Source organism: Nuphar pumila, chromosome 3, assembly GCF_984573655.1.
Source record: "Nuphar pumila chromosome 3, dmNupPumi1.hap1.1, whole genome shotgun sequence".
Taxonomy (NCBI): domain Eukaryota; kingdom Viridiplantae; phylum Streptophyta; class Magnoliopsida; order Nymphaeales; family Nymphaeaceae; genus Nuphar; species Nuphar pumila.
Window position 1 is genome coordinate 8,479,337 of NC_143251.1, and position 18,972 is coordinate 8,498,308.

The 18,972-nt window shown below is 38.1% G+C and overlaps 1 protein-coding gene across 1 annotated transcript; it reads right to left on the reverse strand.

Annotated features, from left to right (window-relative positions):
* Positions 1-255: 255 nt before the first annotated feature.
* LOC149841851 (uncharacterized) lies at positions 256-18,025 on the reverse strand. Its single transcript, XM_089998735.1, has 9 exons — positions 17,808-18,025; positions 17,169-17,366; positions 15,678-15,775; positions 4,177-4,267; positions 3,902-4,105; positions 3,549-3,805; positions 2,517-2,607; positions 2,203-2,422; positions 256-824 (listed from the first exon to the last, which is right to left on the reverse strand). Exons 1-9 carry the CDS (start codon positions 17,937-17,939, stop codon positions 616-618), a joined length of 1,500 nt encoding a protein of 499 aa, XP_089854861.1. The 5' UTR covers positions 17,940-18,025; the 3' UTR covers positions 256-615.
* Positions 18,026-18,972: the final 947 nt, after the last annotated feature.

Genomic DNA, 18,972 nt, shown 5'->3' on the forward strand with positions numbered 1-18,972 from the left:
TTTGGAATCATGCAGGCTTGAAGTAAATGACCCCATTCAACATGATCCTTGTCGCTGCTGAATCCACCATTGAGTCCCTATAAAGAAAATAAAAATGAGTGGACGAAACTAGTGGCTTTTACGGCTAGACAGAAAAGAGCATGCTCTTATCAATGATGATAGTCAGCTTCTTCCACAATCCAAAAACACTGGGTCCATGTCAGCCGTACAAGGAGGAAATACAAAGACATTAGTTCCCAAATGGACAGCGTGATAGAGGGCCAATATACTTTTTCATTCGGATACTGTAAGAAAGAAGAAAACATATAATAAAATTTTCAGGTAGTCCCAATGGTCTCTCCAGGGGGGACATGCCTCTCCCTCAAAGAACAGCAGTATGACAATATTTCAACATAAGCCCAGAAAATGGTTTCATATGAAATTGCAAACCAAGCTGACAATGAGGCAAAAAAGAAGGGCGTGCCAATTTTCCATGCACTCCAGCAATTAAACAGCAAGCACCTTTCGCATCTACTAAGATAATGCACTTCAACTAACCAACACCAGTAATTATGTACATACTGCATTGAATTGTGACAACATGAAAGAAGAATGAATGGGTTGGTCTAGTTTGTTTTAGGCAGCAGTCACGGAGGTGGAAAGGACGAGGTAGGCCAAGTACTGCAGCCCATCCTGGATTTTGTCAATGGCAGTAGCTCTGTCAGTGTGCAGAAGATCAGAGATGGCATGAGCTTTCTCTTGGATAGAGTTCCTTTGTGGGTTCGCACTATCAGTGGAAGCCTTTTTTATTGCAGCTAGATAAGCTTCTAGCACATCCGAAATACCTGCACAGATGCATTTCCAGAATCTTGTTAAATCCATATGCTTCAGTCTTGAAAAACAGAATGCCCCTAAATGATCAATGGCTTGCTTCATTTTCTTTTTAACTAGGCAAGCCTGGGGTTCTTGCCACAAGAGGAATCAAGAGCTAGTTTGACCATTGAGGAATTTTCAAAGACAAATTAAGGGCAGTGTACTGCTCTGCTCCCCTTTCACTGCTGGTCAAAGAAAGGACAACGTTCCAGGAGCAAATGACACATGATCATCCTAGGAGTAGGTTAATGGATTGTGGTATAGGCCAAAGTTGCCGAAAAGGGAAGCAGAATTGAAAAACGATTAAACAAGCAGAAGCAAAGACCAAGAGGCTTTTAGGTCCATATGAAGTGGGATGCAAGAAGTGACAAGGATTTTTCTTTTATTTTGAATAAGCAAGCTGGGGTTAGGCAGATCCCCCCCCCCAGTACAAACAGTTATAAAAACCAGAATCATACAGCAAAAGACGGAAGGAAATCAGTCCAGAGGTTGCAACCAGGAAATACTTAACACGAGAGTTTAGCAGTTTTGTTATACATCTGGTACTATTACTAACTAAAATTTTCATTTTCAAAATACTCATGTCATTGGAAATAATTTTAATTTTTTTATTATATAATTATGGAATTCATCTATTGAACATGTACAAGATATGAGGATGAAAATTAGTGGGAAAGTCTTAAAATTCAGAGAGGCATCATTATTCACTAAGACCATAATAAACAATATGTAGCAAATAAGAAATTTTACCTTAGTACAGAAAAAACTTGTAGTTACTTCATTGGAAGTCATCGTGTTAATTGAAGCTTGTAGTTAAGGCATACCCCATAAGATGTAAAAATAGCAGTCTATATTGTTCAAGGATTTTTTTGTATCCAATGGGAAGGTATTATAATCCACATAGGTGATGCATGTTTAATTCGCAGCTAATGATTTTTACCTACATCTATATGCCTTTACCAGCCAAAGAATAGATAACCTTTCACTGCATAGATGCTAACCAAAATTTTATATTTTTCATAAAGCAAATGACTGTTTGTTATTGTCCACATCCAAATGTGAGGTTTTTAAAGTTTTGATATCTTGTATGTGCTGGTAAATTGTTCATGGATGCAGTTTTTTTTCGAATCTAACGGCAACTGTGCTCCATCATCAGAACAGGCACAAATGAAGTACTCATAATTCAAACTAACAGCAGGCTCATGGAACAATGCACTGCTTAAAACACAAGTTTCCAAAATATGAGACTTTGTATACCAGATATAAGAAATTATTTTGTGTTTAAAATTTGTAATCAAGACAAACATGCGGCAAGAGCAAACTGCAAAGACACTAGCTTCAAGTATCTACCTGTTACAAAACTGTTGGAGACTGCTGCCACATCTCCAGTCATTGACTTTGCTTTAGATCTAATTATCTTTGCTTTCAAGATAGAATCATCCGGCCAGTCAATTTTGACAGAGTCTTCCTCCTGGATCTCATCACTTTGTGACTTGTTAACACTCGAGATAAGAGATTTTCCAAGCGTCAAAAGCTGTGACACGCCAAAGCAGCACAGTTCCGACAGTCGCTGCATAATGACCCAGAAGTTAAATCCCTTTCAGCGAGCAGCATAGCGCTACCGAAAAACAAAAAAGTATGTCATTTTAACAGAGATAGCTTACATGTACACCCTCTGAATGGATGGCTTCAAGTCTGCCAGCAGTGCGCTGAATTATTTCAATTGTGGCGAGTCCCTCAAGAGTAGCTGTAAACCTGCCCAGACCAATATGTGACATCTTTAAGCAGCCACAAATCATTTAAGGAATCAAACCAATTCCAAGCATAAAATGAACAAAAAGTTGAACAACACCAAAAATCAAGTGGTTAATGAGATCTAGACGTATATCACTACAAATAAGTCTACCCCATACACACCAGCAGCATGATCATCTGTTTTGAAGTAATAAAATAAAAAAGGGAGAAAATCGCAAAATTTCTGGGACACAGCTTCTTTTCTGGACCAATTCAGCTAAAAATGAAAATACAATACATGAAAGTGGATAGTTGGTGACCGTGAAGAAACTATTCCCCCAAGCAAATTTCCAGCTATCTTGATTAACAGTAACGCCATAGACATTGAAAATCTTTAAGAAAAGGCGTGGAGTGGGGGGATGAAGGGGCATAATTTCATAAAGAAATGAAATCTCTTCATAAAAAACTTATCTGAGCAATTATTGAAAAGAAAAAAATATTGAACATGAAGAAAATCCAAATCAGATAAAGCAGCAAAATGAAGTGAAAAAAAAACAGTTTCTCTATTTCTCGTAAACTAAAACATTATACAAATCATAGTCAATACTATCAGTGTTAGAGGAAATTTCACAAGTTAATTTTGATTCTTCTATAAATCACAGGCAAATCTTTCATCCTTGAACAAAAGCAATATAACACTAGCATACATGATGAATCAGCAGCAAATCATTTGGTGGGCTGTTTTATTGGAGGTAGGGAGAAAGATTAATTTTTCATGTAGCTCAAAAGTTGTGTATATGGGTACATAACTCCATATTAAGAAATATTTTTAACAAAGAGGGGGTTCAAATTTCTAAATTCCATTCTGTGCTCAAAGTTTAAAAAGATGACTAACAGATTTTGATACTTAGAAAAAAATCAAAAAGTCTTCCAAGTTAGGATGATGTGGAGGAAAGGCTTACCCAGCAGCCATCTCAGCAGCCTTGCTGACACTTGAATTGCACAATACTTTCATCTCATTACCATCACCCACCTCAATAGTCTCAACAGTCTTTCCCTTGTCGGAATCCAAGCTGCTATCCTCATTTTCAATATTTAAAGTGAAAATCATTTTAACCTGCTTGAGCTTCCCATCATAAAAAGCCTTCTGCTCAGATGGCAATTTCGCCTTCTTACGGTTAAAGAGAAGTGTGTGATGATTGGATAAGGCTTCTAGTTCCTGACATGACACAAGTCACAAGCAATTTCATCAATTGAATGCTTCAAGAACCAACAGGAAATGACTCGATGAGGTTCAATCAATAAAAATGCTTACCTCCAGCTGCTCTGGACCACCATATATGTAAAAACATCGATCAAATGAAACATCCTCAGAGAATTGCTCTTCGTCATCATGCTGCTCAGTCCCCTTAGGATCCTTCTCGACTTCAATGCCAGTTTCATCAATCAGTAAGTCTACTGTTTCCTTGCCAACAAACTCTAGCACTTGCATTCCCTTTGCTGTAAAAGCTTTTCCAGCCTGATACAAACAAGAGCATATTTAGCCAACTTCATATGATAAACAAGCATGATAATGGCAAAAATGAATACCTCTATTAGAGATGGTGCAAGGGAAGTAGCATTTACAGGCAGACCACCATGTTGAATTGAATCAGCAAGGTTTGCAGCTGAAGTCTCAAGCCTGGAAAATAAATTAACCGAATCACTACTAAAAACATGGAAATGATGAAAAAAAATACAACACAAAAAATATAGCCGCTGCTAAAAGTGAGAAACTGCCACTATCAATGAAATAAATACCACTTAAAATAAAAAGCAATTTATCATCGCTAAGCTATTCATATTATATCAGTATTATAAAAAAATTGATGTTTATCAGTCTCTTCAGGCCGATATAGTTGTATAGATAAAATAAAATAGCACCAAGAAATCACGTTTGCAGCCAGCTCACCGCAGAGGTTCTTTTCCATGTTTTTTGGCAAAACTAAAGTTATGATCCTGGAATTTTTCTCTAACCAACCACAGGAATTTGACACCTTGAAGTAACACACAAATGCCAACTGTTTGGAAACCCCAAGGACCAAATGATCTGAAGTCCAAACTCCAAAGCCCTGAATCCAACCAGTTCTCCGAATTTTTTCGCTCAATGATCAGTTTTCTCTTCCTTACTCCAATTTTTTCGAAATACTTCCAAAATCTTGAAATTTGCCAAAAAATGTCTCTAAAGTTTCCCTAGTTTCCAATTTTTTGCTATTTAGCTTTCCTCAACTGTTTTTGTTTTTAACGTCTGACTCGATTAAATGGAATGGGATGATTTTCTGATATACCTGGTGCTTCAATTTTATACCTAGGCATGAAGTACATCACAGAAGAATGAATGGGAATAACAAGAAACAATTAGAAAAAGCTCACCTACTACTGACATTTTAAAAAAGGAAGTTTTAAGGACTATTTTGAAAATGGCCATTTTAAAAGTAATTTTTAAAACTTCCACGATATTCCAAAGCTTAAAACAATTGTCTTTTTTTTGGATTGGCAAAATAATTATCTTTCATTCTACAAGAAAACACTAAGATTGATGTCAAATGCGTGCACACACACAAACACCGTGAAGGGAAACAGCATATCCCACATGTGCATGCACATGCGAATCATACACAAATAAAATTCAAATTCTATGAAGTCCAAAATATAGTAGCTAAGAATAACCTTTGCAGCGGCAATAGGTGAATATATATAGAAGAACACCTAGAGGAACAATAGAGTGGGAACAAGTCCTACTTAGTTTGGCAAGAGGAATAGGAAAATAAGGAGTACATTGCCTACATTCACATACAATTAGAACTCATTGACCTTTTTTTCTTTTTTGACCATTTAAATCCAACTCTGTCTATGCTTGGCCCAACTAGGATTCGATCCCAAGTTTGGCCTTTCTTTGGTCACTTGAAGCCACGACCATCCAACCTAACGTCTACCCGATAGCCATGTTAGGGATAGCTCCTAGAGGTTTGAGCTAGAGATCCCTTAGTCGAAGATGGTGTGACTCTACTGGTTCACCACTCACATTTATGATTTAACCCTCCACCCTATATATGTAGAGATCATAGTTACAAGAAGCATCTTAGGACCTTGGGAAGTATGCTTCCCCGGAAGCACACTTCAGAAGCAGGATACCATCGCGTCCCCGAAGGAGGGGAAGCAGCAGGAAACCTGCTTTGTAATTACAGGAAACTCACTTCCTGATAAAAGGAAACACGCTTCCTGAGTAGAAGATATTGTGCTTCATATTTTCAATGAAACACATTTCTATCTTACGTGAAACATGTTTCCTTCGTTTTTCTGTATTAATTATGTGTCCTTATGCGCTTTTTGGGGTTTGGGTAGTTTAGGAACAGAAAAAAAGAAAAGGAAGGGGGAGGAGGGCGAAAAGAGGGGTTTCTTGTTCTTTGCTTTATTTGGTTTAAGAAGAAAGGAAAAAACCGAAAGGGGGAAGAGGGCTAGCATTGGCGATTCTGGATGACCTTTGGCAAACACGAGGGCCACAAATGCTACAACTGCACCTTGCTGGGGCTTTTTCAAGTACATTCTAGCTCTTTCAAGTTAGATTTTTGGCAGGGGAAGAAGAGGAACTCTCTCTCCATGTAAAGGAGATGTGATGGCAGTGCCATGGTGGTCTGAGACTCCGATCAGCCTAATGGCCTTTCCCTATTTCTTGAAGATGTTGCTTTTTTTAGGTGGTGGCAACATCACATGGTGGCTTGGTTTCCCTTTCCTTTTTAAACAAGAGAGAGACACCATGCCACCAGATGGTGGTTTTGATAATGGGTTGTGGCACATGTTGGGCCATTTCTTTATGATGGTGGGATAACGAAATCTTGTAGTAGTAATGAGCTCTTTGAATCACGATCACAAACACAATGCTAATGAGATAATAAGTAAGCCACTAAAGGGCAAATACAAATGGCCACAATGGCACACACCACAAGCACTCACAAAATGTTACTCAAGAGAGCACACAAGCATACAAAATATATAAGCTTTATTCATAACATGCTTAAGAAAAAGCATACATAAAAGAGGGACAAGATGTCCCTTATATCTAAGGGTTAAAGAGAGCCCATATATGATAGAAATCGTGGTTCACTGTTTCATACACAAGAGCATGCACCGAATGGGAGAGAGACAAGAAAGCTGCAGAATTTCCCAATAGCCGACTGTGGTATTGGGATTCCCATTAAATACATGTTGTTACAATTACTAGGGTACGAAAATACCCATCATACAACAAATGTAAATTACAATATGACATTAATGCCTTTAATGAACATGTGCTAATTAGATGAACTCGAATTGGGTTTGGATAAGATCCAAAGCCAGTCGTGAATACACGCTTCTTTTCATCCTCCCTTAAGTTGTACATGGTTTTGAACCATAAACAACTTGCCTTTCAACATCCAGAATCGGTCTTTGATAAGCCCTTTGGTAAACAAGTCAGTAACTTTATCAGTAGTCCGAACAAATTCTGGTTCAATTTCCTTCTCTTCGACTTTCTGTCTAACAAAATGTTGATCAATTTCAATATGTTTGGCACGGTTGTGGTAGATAGGATTGAATGACATATTGATGGCACTTTGATTGTCACATAGGATAATACATTTAGATATTGATTCTCCTACTTCTGTCAACAAATGTCTAATCCATGTTACTTCAGCTGTAGCAGCTGTCATTGATCTATATTTAGCTTTTGTGCTTGATCTGGCAATAGCCCTTTGTTTTCTAGTGCTCCAAGAGACAAGATTTAGGCCAACGAAAATACAATATCCTGACAGTGACCTACGCTCATCTGGATCTCCTGCCCAGTCTGCATCTGTGTAAACAAGAAGTTCATGCATGTTATGTTCATTCATACTCTTTCTGTACAAAAGATCATCCCCAATAGTTCCCTTCAAATATCGAAGAATACGTTTAACAGCTTCCATATGTCCAATACGCGGTTCATGCATGAACTGAGATACTTGATTGACTGAATAGACAATATCGGGGTGAGTAAAAATGAGATATTGAAGCATCCCCACTATCCTGCGATATCCTGTAGGATCCTCATACAAATCGCCATCTCTGGAACTGAGTTTCTAATGAAGTACACTGGGTGTGCTTAGAGGCTTGCAATCTTTCATACATGCTTTGCCGAGAACATCAATAGTATACTTATGTTGGGTAAGTGTCATGCCTTCAATAGTTCTATCAATTTCTACTCTAAAAAAATATCGCAGTTTACCAAGGCCTTTCATCTTGAACCTGTGGTTCAGGAGTTCTTTGACCTGCTCAATGTGTTCAGCAGAGTTACCTGTAATGATTATGTCATCTACATATATCAATAATAAGGTAATTGTGTTGTTACATTTGAATATGAAAAGAGAATGATCAAGAAGCGAATGACTAAAACCATATTTCTCTATTTCAAGAGAAAAACTCTCAAACCAAGATCGAGAGGTTTGCTTCAAACCATATATAGCTCTCTTTAATCGACACACATATTCACTAGAGTTCCCTTCTACATACCCAGTGGGTTGTTCCATGTACACTTCTTCCTTTAGAGTTCCATGTAAAAATGCATTTTTTACATCCAGTTGACTGATAATCCACTGAAGTTGAATAGCCAATGATAGTATGATTCGAATAGTACCCATTTTCACAACCGGGCTGAAAGTTTCATCATAATTTTGTCCTTGCTCCAAGGTGAATCCCTTGGCAACTAGCCTAGCCTTATATCGCTCAATAGTATCTTCTGGCTTATACTTTATTTTGTACACCCACTTGGACCCAACTACATTTCGATCGTCTGGGAGCAGAGGATGGAACAAAAGCAAAAGAATTCATCTCTTGATTAGAATTAGGAAGAATCCCCTTCTCACATCGAGAGTAAACAATGCCTTTATACCTTTCGAGAGGCAACAGTGGATTTGAAATGACACTTTCCTAAGTCGTCTGTACAACTTCAGACATGTTGTCCTCATCTCTTTTATTACATCGTCTGTACAACTTCAGACATGTCCTCATCTCTTTTATTACATTCTGAAGGACAAACATCATCAACACTAGAGAAGAGGTCAGAGTTCAACCAGGGGTGATAAACTTCAATTTCAGGAAGGGTGTCAACCTTGTGATCAAAATTCAATTCATCAAATACAACATTCATGGATATTTTGATACGCTTGCTCATGGGATCATAGCATTTGTACCCTTTATAATCAACATACCCCACAAATCTGCACTTCAAGGCCTTATCATGAAACTTGTGTCGCATTGAACTGTCAGAATGAACATTACACACCCGAATACTCACAAATCATGATAATTTGGATGAACACCATGTAAGGAAAGGTAGGGTGGTTTGTTTTCCAAGATATTCATGGGCAATCGATTTATGATATGAACGATTAAATGAAAGGTACCCAGAAGGTAACTGGAAGGTTACTATCATGCATCATGCTCATGACACTCTCGACAATATGGCACTGCTTGCGTTCAGCAATCCCATTCTGTTGAGGTGTATGAAGGCAAGACACCTGCCTATGTATTTCATTTGTCTGGAGAAATTTAATAAAGTCATTTGAGGATAATTCACCCCCTCCATCACATTGGAAACAAAGGATATCAGCAAAGAATTGATTTTGAACAAAGGAATGAAAATTCTGAAATAACTTAAATGTTTCGTACTTACATTTCATAAAGAAAATCCATGTATACCGAGAATAGCTATCAATAAAAATGAGATAATACCTGATGCCAGACATGGAGGGAACTGAAGCCGGAGCCCAAACATCATAACAAATAATTTCAAAAGGCTTTGAAGCTCTTTTATTAATAGAATGAAATGGAAGAACATGACTCTTACATTGAAGACAACTAGAACATTACTTATCATCGACATTTAAACTTATACTTGACTTGGGAATAAGACCGCTAGAAAGAAGCTTTTCAATAAAACGACTACTACAATGACCCAAACGACCATGTCAAAGATTTGGCTTATTACACTCAGAAAGACGCAAAGGGTTTTAGTCAAAGATGAGGAGATTAAGGAGAGATAGAAAGATTATTTTGATAAGCTATTTAATGAAAGTCATGCTCAAGATCTTGGAGACTTGTCCATTCTTTTTCATGAGATGAATCATGACTTCATGCGCAAGATTCAAAAGAAAGAAATTGCAGAGGCTTTGAAGAAAATGAAATCAAGAAGGGCAGTTGGCCCAGATGGTATACCTATCGAGGCTTGGAAATGCTTGGAAGAGAAAGGTTTAGAATGGTTGACAAATCTTTTTAACAAGATTTGGCGGACAAATTAGATGCCTAATGAGTGGAGGAAGAGTACTTTGGTGCCTCTATATAAGAATAAGGGTGATATACAAGATTGCACAAACTATCGTGGTATAAAACTCATGAGTCATACTATGAAACTTTGGGAGAGGGTAATTGAGTCTAGGTTGAGGAAGATTGTCATGATATCGGAGAATCAATTTGGTTTTATGCCTGGAAGATCAACTATTGAAGCTATACATCTTCTTAGACAACTTATTGAGAGAAATAGAGAGAGGAACAAAGATTTGCATATGGTTTTTATTGATTTGGAGAAGGCATACGATAGAGTACCTAGGGACGTTCTCTGGTGGACAATGATGAAGAAAGGTGTTTCTCTCAAGTACATTAGTATAATTAAGGATATGTACAAAGGAGTAGTAACCAATGTCCGCACTTGTGGAGGGGTGACAAACAATTTTCCTATAACGGTTGGGTTACATCAAGGATCTGCTTTAAGCCCTTTCCTATTTGCTATAGTGATGAATGAGCTTACGAGATCAATTCAAGAAAATGTGTCGTGGTGTATGTTGTTTGCTGATGATATTGTTTTGATTGATGAGTCTAGAGCTGGGGTTAATGCTAAGTTAGAATTATGGAGACAGACATTGGAAGCAAGAGGTTTGAAGTTGAGTAAGAGTAAGACAGAATACATGAAATGTCGGTTTAGTAAGCAACAAAGTAGTGATGGGAGTGTAGTGAAGCTTGGTGAGCAAGAAATACCGGTGGATGATTGTTTCAAATATTTGGGATCTATCATTCAAAAGTATGGAGAAATTGATGGAGATGTAAATCATAGGATAAAGGTTGGGTGGATGAAATGGAAAAGTGCAACTGGAGTATTGTGCGATCGTAGAATGCCATTGCGGTTGAAGGGAAAGTTTTATAGGACGACTATTAGGCCCGCTTTACTATATGGTACGGAATGTTGGGCTGTCAAGAGACATCATATTCAAAAAATGAGTGTAGCTGAGATGCGTATGTTGAGATGGATGTGTGGAAATACAATAAAAGATAAGATTCGGAACGAGGAGATACGTAAGAAGGTAGGCGTTGCACCCATTGATAATAAGATGAGAGAGAATCGTTTACGGTGGTTTGGACATATTCGGCGAAGGCCTAATGATGCTCCAGTTAGAAGGATGGAGAAATGGGAAAATATATTAGTTAAAAGAGGTCGGGGTAGGCCTAGGAAGACATGGATGGAGGTGATAGGAAAGGATATGAATGCTTTGAACCTCACCGAGGACATGGCATTGGATAGAAATGATTGGAGGAGAAGGATTCATGTGGAAGACCCATAATGATTTTCTTTTTTGGTTCAAATCGCCGACCCCAATTGTTTTGGGATGAAGGCGTAGTTGTTGTTGTACACTCAGAAAGACTAAAAACATTTTTAGAAAAAACTAAAGAAGATGATAATGTGAGCTTCAAAGTGGAAGGATTATCTTGAAACACGTACATATTCCCTTGTCGCTTTCCTTCAGCAAACGTTTCCCTCGTGTGGAGATCCTTGACATAAACAGAAAAAGGAGTAAACTCAACTAAGGCATTGATGTCATCAACAAGCTTAGAAATAGAAACAATACTTTTCTTGATATTCAGAGCATAAATGACATTTGAAAGAGCAAGGGAAGAAGTAGACATAGGAATGAGAGAGTTTTCAATGTGAGAAATACGATGGTGAGACCCATCTCCAGTGACTATATTATTTTTACCAACATAGGGAACACGAGTTAGGAGCTTACCAACATCACCAGTGACATGAGTGGTTGCACCAGAATCGACATACCAAGTACCCTGATCATTTTGCTTTAAGTTCAATTCAGCTAGAGCAGAGAGTAACAACTCCTTGACTTCATCATTGTTCTTCAATTTATCTGACCCCTTGCTTGTCTCTGGCTGTTTACCTTTATTTTGAAGATTGAACCAACAATTTGCTTTGATATGCCCCATTTTATTGCATAAAAAACAGGTTGGTATTGATCTTTGCCTTTGCCCACTGGGAGGAATATTAGGTGTAGGTAATATTCCACGCCTTCCTTATCCATTTCTTTCTTGACTCTCTCTATCTCGAAAATCATATCTACCACGTCCTCGCCCATAGGCAACTCCTGTGGCAAGAACAGTGTGTGCTCCACCTTGAGAATGAGTATCTTCAGAAAATCCCTTTAAGGTCATCTCATACTGCAAAAGCTTGGCACGAAGATCTTCAAAAAAGGTAAATCTGACAAACACAATAAGGAAGTAACCATCATATGATAATCCGATCTCAACCCACTCAAAGTCTGTTACACCATATCTTTGTCACTAACTGCGCATCCCACGATGGCCAACTGATCTGTAATGGTTTTCATTTTGTTCAAGTACTCCATGATGGTCATGGAGTCCTTTCTTAACATTTGAAACTCTTTCTTCAAAAATAATATTTTGGCCTGAGAAACTTGAGAATATGTTTGAATCAATCGATGTCATAATTGCATTTCGGAGTAGTCATCTGGAATTGCCACAAGCACTTCCTGTGATAATGTAGAAGTGATATAGGCAACCAGCGCCTGACCTCGCTTCATCCAGGATACGTATTCTGAATTTCTGACATTGGTAATAGAAAGATCGCCCTCACCGTTCTTTGCTTCTTGTGATATGAACTCTGGAGGAACAGGAACAGAACCATCCAGATGTCCAAAAAGGTCCTGACTTCTTATGAATGGAATGATTTGTTACTTCCAAGTTAGAAAATTGAAATTGTTCAGTTTCTCAGACACGAGTTGACTAAGAAAGCTTGAGGAAAGACCAGACTGAGAGTGAATAAATGAGTCCATATTCTATCGAAACCAAAAATATAAGAGATAAGAAATAAGAAAATGACTTTACGACAAGGACCCAATTGCGGTTGAAATCTAATGAAAATCAGAACAGAAACTTAATATCAGAAAATTCTGCAACCATTTTTTTATTATTACTATTTGAATGATAAAACTGAGGCAGAAAACCAGAACTATGCAGTAAGAACCCGTTCTGAATTAGAATTTGATCAAAGAGACACGTTACTTTGAAATTAACGTGTGTATTTTCAGAATATGAGGGAATATAAACAGACAGTGCGAAACAGGGAAGAAAATAGAGAAAGATTAACTAATGTGATATTAGTTAATCAGGACAAACCTGGGATCACTTCCAGATCTGAATCAGATATGCAGTCAACTTGTAAAAGTATTTGACGTGATCCTATTCAAGCCTTGGAATCACGCAAAGATCAAATGATGTGAATTCGATCTTGCGTGATTATTTGTGTTGTTAATATATAAGATCACGTACAGCGACAAGTCAAAAGGGAAACAAAGGTATGATAACGTGAAGAAAAGAAAATAGAGAAACAGGAAACGTGAACAGGTAGGCTATAAAGAGAAGGAAGAATACTTTATTTTGAAGGATTCGATTGATTCGTTTTGAAGACAGGAGAAATGATTTGAAAACAAGAGAGTGGGAAGAGGCTTTACCGGATGAAGGAAGAAGATCCTTAAGCTTCGATCTGTAGCTCTGATACCATGATAGAAATCGTGGTTCCCTATTTCATACACAAGAGCAGGCACCGAATGGGAGAGAGACAAGAAAGCTGCAGAATTTCCCAATAGCCGACTGTGGTATTGCACTTCCCACTAAATACATGTTGTTACAATTACTAGGGTACCAAAATACCCATCATACAATAAATGTAAATTACAACATGCCATTAATGCCTTTAATGAACATGTGCTAATTAGATTAACTCAAATTGGGTTTGGATAAGATCCAAACCCAGTTGTGAATACATGTTTCTTTTCAATATAGACTAGAAATATAGTCGTCGGGGAGCTTCCAATGGCTATATGATCAAATGACCATAAAGCCCAAATACGAAAAAAAAATGTCCAATCTTTCCCTATTGGGCAGGACCTATTACAATCATACAAAAAGACCAAAATAACCCTAGAGTGCATAACCTATTACAAACCAAAAGGATCACACACACACACGTGTGTGTGTGTGTGTGTGTGTATTTAACAGGTGGTCCCTTCATGGCCCACTCAAAAGGAGGGAATTAGGGACAAAAAGCAAGGTTTTGTCAATTTTTGTCACTTTTTTTTTTGTCTTCAGTCAAGGACAGAATTTTTTGTGAACTGCTTTTAGTTTTTTTTTAACTTAATGATTTATGTGTGCATGGATTAAATAATTTATGAAACATTTTCTTCTCATTTTTTTCGATTTTTTTTATATATGACCCATGTGATTTGGTAGATAAATATTAATTTGCTTATGTTAAAATGATAGGTATAGACCAGAGTTGATAGGCACATCATTTTCTCATATTTATTTGCTATATTGTTGCTTTTACTTTCGTTTCTTCATTTGCTTTTGTGTCGCTTCCCAAACACTTCACACTTCCTGCTTCACACATATTTAGACTGCTCAGTTGCCCGTTTCCATTTCTTGAATCGCTTCCCATACCCCTTTCTTATCCTGGTAACTATGGTAGAGATGCACACATCATATATACATAAATATGTATCAACTTTTTATTTGTAATTTTTTTAAACAAAAATACAAATATTGATTAGAAAAAAATGAAAAACTAACTTAGCACAACAAGATCACATTAAAAGGCACCTAACAATATATTTCCATAGCTTTCTAGGAAATAAAGTTTTTGACAGGCTTAAAAATTAAAACAGTTAAAAATAGTTATGCCATAAGCTTTTTTGGCAATTTTGGTAGTTCTACAGTTCTCCAACATGTTAGAACTTTTTCCTTTTTATCTCATTTTCCAAAAGTTCCGAGATTTCTTGAGGACAACATTTTCTGAAGTTTTCTTGAGAGAAACATGTTATCAGTAACCTTATGAGATTGATATTTGTGACGGTACACAAAGAATTTTCAATACTTAAGACACATAGATACTGCCATACATAATGTAGTACAAGTTTTTCCTGCCACATGTAAGGTAATAAAAGTTTTTCCCAAAATGCCTTCACCTGTTTTGTTGATGTTACAAATAGGAATCCCAGAATTCGCAATAGGAGTAAGACTAATATGCATGGGCCAGATAAATTTTTAGATAAAATTATGACTCTAAAATTGAATTTGTTGCTCTGCTCACTCACCATTAGAAGATTTAGCCTATATGAATCGTATTGGCATGACAAACAATGGGAGTTGTTTCAGTATGTCAAGGATCCATATGCATTAGCAGTCTAAAATTTGCTGATGTTACAGTCAGTTCCGCTTTCTATCACACACTTGGTGTATGGAGATACACAAATAATTGCATATCTGATACATCGTAATCACATATATCCTTTTAAGTTCCTTTAGTTCTGTTCATGAGTCCAGGAATTTGCCATCCCTTGTGTCCAATGAACCCCTCATCATCGCTGTTTCTGTCTTTGTTGTTGTTATTACTTATACAAGCATTTGAAATTTCTAATTTGCTTGACAGAAAACAGAGTATTAATACATGAATCAATCAAGAAGATTGTATGCATGAGAATTGTGAGCTGTGACCCAAGAAAACCAAATAATTACATGCAAAACAAGTAGGCATAATCAGGTATCCACCATAACGACTTGAAAAGTGATGTTCTTGTGAACAAAGTGAATGCAAGCCCTCAATTCATCCAGAGAGATCAGAGAATAGCTAAGTTCCAAATTACAAAAACAGACATCACATCAGTGGCCTTTCTAGTGATACTTACTTGTGTACCAAGTTTGAGCCACCTTTCCAAGCATTACCTAATGCTTGCCATGCTCCTGATGTAATATTCTCAACTGAACCGTCAAAAACTTTCAGCCCCTGTATTATGAAAAGTTACCATCAAGTTTGTTAATCAAATGTGACAATTGAAACCGATCTGAGTCAAGAACAGGATCAACTAACAAAACCCAGCAACAGTAATTTAAAAAAAAAAAGTACAATAAATGGACTTGAAGGGCACGTTTGTTTTGGTCACAGCTGTGGTTCTTGTTCAGAGATTCACACTTGTGACCAACTTTCACAGGTTAGAATGTGTAGAACCAGGGGCGTAGCTAGGGGGGGGCAGGACTGGGCTGTAGCCCAGTCCTGCCTCCCGAAACAGTTAATTTTTTTTGTTTTTTTTTTTAAAAGCCCAGTCCTAGCCCAGCCCTGATTCCATATGAAATAGATTTTTATCCATTTTTGTAGCCCAGTCCAGTCCTAGCCCAGCCCTGACTGCAGCAAATAGTTTGATTTGTCCATATGAAATAGATTTTTATTAATAATTGTAGCCCTTTTTTATTTTATCTCAACAAAAAAAATTTCGGGGGCGCTGCCCCCGAACCCCCAACTATCGCACAAATAATTTTTTTTTTGCTACACCCCTGTTTCCCCCCCCCCCCCTCACATGAATCCTAGCTACGCCCCTGTGTAGAACCATAGTTGTGCTTCTTCAGCTTGTGTTTCAACTTTTACATGTTTGTGTTGCTCTGTGAAACTTGTGTGATTGTGATTTATAATCACAAGAACTTGAGAAATCCTGCTTTCACAGGGCATGGCGAACATGCCCAAAATCTATATGTCACAACCCTAATATCATTTTACCACCTACTGTTTGATCAAGCTCCTACCGTTAAGTAATACTCATTAACAATACCACTAGAGCCTTCAAATGAAGCTACATGATGATGAACCCGCTATACCATCCTGTGAAGCAGGTGCAAAGTAGTGACTGAGCAATTGGTTGAGAAGGACAATTTAATGATTGGCAGGATCCGCAAGAACCTAGTAGACCGGTGATCTGAGAAATGACAATCACGCATCAACTTGGCACAGAAAATATGGTAAAGTCCTAAACACAGACATATCGTTCTCATCTTAAGGGCATGAATTAGGCATTACAAGAAGATGCATGACATTTAAGTAGCATCAAGCATAAACCCACCAAGGACTACAAAACGCAATTTCAGATCAGCATATCCACTTCTCTAAGCAGAATCACATACATAACAACATTCAAGTGCTGTTTGAAGTGCCAATTTTGTAACCATTCTCGTAATGTTAATAAGAAACAAGAAACTTCAGTTGCTGACTTGATTATAATTGCAGTGCATCGCATAACTACAAATAGTTACAATTAATCTACAACCAGTGATCAAACTTCATCAAATCACTCATGTAGTAAAAAAAAAAAAGCATGATAATGCCACGAAAAGGAATGAGAACTCCCTACCTGATTTAGTAGTGAATCTTGACTGGCCTTCTCCAGCTTATCCAGAGCCGACTTCCTCAATTTCTCCGATTCTCTCTCCTCCGCCGCCTCTTTGACCTCAGCCACCTCCGTTTCCTGCTCCACCAATCCGGAATCCGCCTCTGCAACACTCTGCAGATCCGATATCCCTATGGCCGCACTCTTCGCAGCCTCAACAGCCTAACGCCACAAAAAAAGTCAACCACGAAACGATCAGACCAGCGCAAAAAGCTAAACCCTAGTTCAAAACCCCAATTTAATATAGCCGATAAACCCAAAAATGTGACCACATCTCTCTCCACTACTCCAGACTAAACCAAACGAATTTTTCTTTGTTCATTCAACAACGCTTCATCTCATCACGTCCATCCTAAACCCACGAAAGATAACAACATTATATCATCATCAACAAAAACCCTAAAACGGGAAAACGCATTAGAAAATCGAGGAAATGCCGCTGCAATTCGAACAAATGCGATCGATCTCAAGATTAAAAAGATCTGAAACAAAGAGCAGGAATCGGCAGGAAAACCGACGCCGATTACAAAAACGAGAAGCGAGGAATCAAGAGGTTCGGGAAGCATCGACTGAAAAGGAGCTGCTGAAGAGAACAGGAAGTACGTTTCTGGAGATCTCCTGGGCGGCAACGGAGGCGGCCTTCTGGATGTCGGTGAGGACGGAGAAGGCCGAGGAAAAACCCCACCCTCCCCATCCCGTCGACGCCTCCTTCTCCGGAGAAGAGCTATCCGCCATCGACTCTCTCTCTCTCTCCTGGAATTCACGGGAAACTAAACTCCCAAACAGTGGAAAGGAAATTTCCTTTTGCAGGTTTTAATATCGGAAATTTTTTCAGATTTTGTTGGGTTTTGATCGCTGCTCCGAGGAGTCTTTTGGAAGTTGGAGTCCCGATTTTGTCCTTCTTTGATCTTTTAAAAAAAAAACCAATATTTTTGCAAAAAATCTCGATACGACCTCACCCTTTTGTTGAAATTGTCAAATAAATACATACTTTGTGCTAACTCTCGTCGCTAGCCGCTAGGACTGGGAAACGGGACAAGCAAATTGTGGTTCAAGCCATGTTCGGCTTGCTTCCAAAGGGGTGGCAAAATCTGACATGACCCGCCAACCAGATCCTCCAACTCGCTTCTTAGGCGGGTTCGGGTTTGGCTTAAACGGGTTCGTGTCGTAAATGGATCGACCCGCCTAACCCGTTTATTAAACGGGTGGGGTTCGTGTTAGGGGTATGCCAACCCGGCTGACCTGCCCACCCGCTAACACGAACTCGACCCGCCAACCCGTTACCCAACCTGACCTGTTTATTAAACGGGTTAACTGTGTTGTGTCGGGTTATCCGTTTAATAAATGAGTTGAATTCGTGTTTGCCACAGCCGACATGCTGACCCGCCAACCGATTGCCACCCCCTACATCCAAGCTCGTGAAATAAAGTCAGGCAAGCCAAATACGAACAAGTGTTTCACTCGGCTCGGCTTGTATAGAGCTGTTAGGTAGTAATAAATTTATTTTATGTACAAAGTAAAAAACGAGTGTGGATGTTGGAGTGTTTAGCTTGCATGCAATAAGACCAGAGCTCAAATCTTATTTTTACAGCGTTGAAACTTGAAACAATATATTTATTTTTTTAATTAGTTAGTTTGAGCTTGGCTCTACCCCCACACGGGTCTTGTTTGTCACCTTTCGAACTATAATAATTTTTTATTTTACATTTATATGATGAAAAGACATGTTTGCTCTTATTATTGAGGATTTTGAACGATAGTAAAGTTT

What these genes read in the sequence shown, in the direction of transcription:
- LOC149841851 (XM_089998735.1), bottom strand. Translation starts at nt 17,939, where the DNA reads ATGGCGGATAGCTCTTCTCCGGAGAAGGAGGCGTCGACGGGATGGGGA. An exon ending in GGCTCAAACTTGGTACACAA is followed by an intron (nt 4,268 to 15,677) that starts GTAAGTATCACT and finishes TTTATTTTCCAG; the next exon opens with GCTTGAGACTTCAGCTGCAA. An exon ending in GTGGTCCAGAGCAGCTGGAG is followed by an intron (nt 3,806 to 3,901) that starts GTAAGCATTTTT and finishes GTGTCATGTCAG; the next exon opens with GAACTAGAAGCCTTATCCAA.